The sequence below is a fragment of the Notothenia coriiceps genome, unplaced genomic scaffold, assembly GCF_000735185.1.
Source record: "Notothenia coriiceps isolate Sejong01 unplaced genomic scaffold, NC01 NC01_scaffold00003752, whole genome shotgun sequence".
Lineage (NCBI taxonomy): Eukaryota > Metazoa > Chordata > Actinopteri > Perciformes > Nototheniidae > Notothenia > Notothenia coriiceps.
The window spans coordinates 561-4069 of record NW_011336453.1 but is presented as its reverse complement, the minus strand read 5'-3'; the positions used below and the strand labels follow the sequence as shown (position 1 = coordinate 4069).

General features: G+C 37.1%; 1 protein-coding gene across 1 annotated transcript in view; it reads left to right on the top strand.

Annotated features, from left to right (window-relative positions):
* Positions 1 to 1915, top strand: part of ssr2 (signal sequence receptor, beta) — a gene marked incomplete at its 5' end in the record, with an annotated part of 4046 nt that extends 2131 nt beyond the window's left edge. The window contains one exon of the mRNA XM_010766840.1: positions 1418 to 1915. Within this exon, the coding sequence (XP_010765142.1) occupies positions 1418 to 1528 (111 nt within the window). The remainder of the gene's footprint in view (positions 1 to 1417) is intronic.
* Between the last annotated feature and the right edge of the window lie 1594 nt (positions 1916 to 3509).

The following is a 3509-nucleotide window of genomic DNA, read 5'->3' as shown; positions in this document are numbered from 1 at the left end:
ATTACGCTTTCATCCTCCTTTAACAAAATACTTCACATTCATCCAGTTTGTGACAGTAGTTGTAGCATTTTTGAGACTTTGAAACTTGAATTACCGCCGTTGCCCCCCCCCAACTTCCAACAGGAGTCATTTGGGGGGCTCTTGGGAAAAAAGGTTGGGAACCCCTGTACTAGAGGATATGAATACTAGTGAAATTCCTCGATTCTTGATACCAATACAATGCTACTGTAAAAACCAAACCATAATTCAATGTGCTTCAGCATACACTTAATTGTTGGCAATCTCGTTTTTGTTAAATAGGTAAACGGGTCATATCTTTTCTATATTGGTGTGAAAACATTACTTTTTCTACCTTTTTTCTCACTAAAAGTACATTTAACAAGAATACAATGAACACATCATGATAAGCTTCTTGAAATTGGATTTCAAGTCAATAGACTTCATAATGCAACTCTAGGAGCCTCCAATGACCAGCTGCTGACGGCTCTCTCTGAATAGGTCCCTCCCCCTTGTAACTAACAATGGAGCATCATCAGGGCTGCGTCGATAGGGACTTTACTGTTTCCCAAAAATCATTTAGTATTCTCCCAGGATGGCGTTGGGGTTGATTCCTGAGGTAGAAAACTGAGTACCATCACATTTTGGCATCGACTTGTTTCCAAAATATCAATTCCTCATATATCCCTAATACTTAGAGGCGTTTTTAGGTTAACTTAACCCTCGGGTATATCAACACAAAATGCCCTTTCAGAGTGATGCAACATTATTTAACAGCACCACGAACTAGAGCTTTCTTATTGTTTTTTAGTCGTCCTTACAGAGGGACATGTTATCCTCTTTCTTTTGGTATTATCCTTTACATCCTTTGTGTGTGTACATCACTTTTTGTATTAAGCAGAAACATAATTTGTGTATATATATATATTATATTATATTATGTAAAGGACAATACAAAAAGAAAGAGGATAACAATTCATAATCCATACATTTGTATATATTTCTTTACATAAAATGCCATCTTTTGAAACTGAACTGACATGGAGTACTCCTTGTGGTCTACCAATGCCTCAAGGTGTGCATCCATGTACCATCATGTTTGACATGAAGGATCAGCAGCTCTTTGAACAGTTCCTCCTTTAGCATTGTGAACAGAAGTGATCCACAGCTCTGAGATCAGTAGGTCATGGAGGGAACATATCCATGACTTGAGACTTGCTTTCCATGGTGTTATGATAATATTTGTAGATATAATGGTATAGAAATGAAAGTAGCTGTTGTTTAAAGTGTTCATGGTTATGGAGAGCGAGAAACTAAAACTACGGAGTTACAAAAAGAGTTTTAACAAAAGGTAGATCATTAGAAGAGTACTTCTGACTCTGTTGGCTTTGGTTTGACCCCTCTCATGTTTCCTCCCCAGCTGGACTGGGCTGCGTTCGGCGTGATGACTCTGCCCTCGATCGGCATCCCTCTGCTGCTCTGGTACTCCAGCAAGAGGAAGTATGATTCACCGAAGGCCAAGAAGAACTGAGAAGACGAGTGGGGGAGGGGGGGTGGGAGTCAAAGGCGTTAATGGGCACAGGATCTCTGAATAGCTTAACCCATATTGGGGTTGAAAAGTACAGTGACCAAGAAACGTAATAGTGATTTGATAAAGAAAGCGGCGTCAATAAGAGAACTTTGAACAGGAAGTAGAACATGGTGAACAGTTTTTGGTTTCCAAACCATGACCGTGTACAGAGCGCTCTCTGTTCTCACCTGATGGCTGTTCCTTCACATCTGAAAACTGCTTCATGTAATGGAACAATTGCAAGTAACACCATTTTGTAATTGTGTAGCTGAATTCAGATTTGAAGTTTATCGCCAGTTATTTAACTTCAAGAGAAATGTAATAAAACGGGCTTTTTTTTTTTCTAAAGCTGTGTCTGATTTATTTTGGGGGTTTTACATTCCTACCTTTACCATGATAAAGAAATAAGAATAATGTAACCCTGTGCTTTGGAACACATCATGCAGTCAGGACATGTGAATAAAAGGCATTGTTGCAGCAGCAGGGAGAAGGCAACTCTAAAGAAGAAGTGAGATGAGAAACAGCTTGGTTTCTCTCTGAGCTGTTTGTGTCGTGACTACATTACTTTTCTCCAAAGAGACTTACAATAAGTGCAACAACCATAGAGATTCAAACTGAACAACAAGGAAAGTGCAGATATATTCACTTCAAGTCATACCATAGTACACAGACATGGAGGCGTGTGGCGCAGTGGATAGAGCCTTGGTGTTGGGACCAGGGGAGCACAGGTTCAAACCCCACTGCAGTCAGCATGTCGTTGTGTCCCTGAGACACTTCACCCCAAAGTGCTCCTGTGGGGATTGTCCACAGTATTGAGTATGGAAGTAGCTTTGGAGAAAAGAGTCTAACATGTGATGTAATAGTGCTGTTGAATTATTTACCAGGCCTAAGCTGACTCTTTAAAGTGCCTTTTTTTAATAATACAGTTCTTATCAATTGAATGTTCTGAAGTCTCCAGAAGTGGCTCCACATTCAAAAACTACTTGGGACATAAAAGTTGGTTGGTTATAAAAAGCAAAAATAATTAAACTCTTAAAAAAGACATTCTACATAACATTTACTTTTGATGCTTTAAGTCATCAAGCTGATAATATTCCAAGTAGTATTTAAGATTATTCACAAATTGTGCAGAATATGTACTGTTTTAGTATTTTCAGTATTTTGATGCTAATACTTTTGTACTTTGACTTAAGTATTTGTTTTATCTCAGGACTACTTATTATTATGAGACCATAATATGTTATACTTTTACAAAGGATCTGTCAACTGTTTCCACCTCTGGTTGTGACTGACACTCTTCATGTAGCTCATCTACCTGCTTAGAAAAGCCTCTGGCACTTCAGCTGCCATCCCTTAGTCAATATATCACTTGATGAGAAAAGAAGAAACCTTAAAGATGACCTTAAACTCCCAAAGACCCCACCTGCCCTGTTGTAGTGTTTTATAATAAAGTGTTTATTTGCAGCCATGTTGCTTGTATAAAAGCTGTGCTGTGGAGCATCTAAAGCAAAACATACATTTTGTAATCCATATTCTAACATAAATTGTTTTGTCAAAGCAACATTTTGACAGTCAATGTACAAGAATTACAAAACGTTCGTAAAAATAGAAGAAATACAAATTAAATGAAAATAAACATAACAAATACAGACAATATATACATATTCTTCTAATATACATTTATTCTGAAGAGTATCCACACACTATAAAATACTGTAGAATACATTAGAATACTCAATTTTATATATTGGTATACAAATCTACTAAAGGGACATAAACATGGTGTACTATAAAAACATTGACACACTAGCTTTTAAAATACAATCTGAGAGTGAGTGTATGTAGGCTACAACATGTAAATACAGTATGTGGAAAAGAATTCAGAGATGAAAGTCAGAATTCTGAAAAAAGGTTATTTATTGTTTTCTGATTTTTTTTTTTA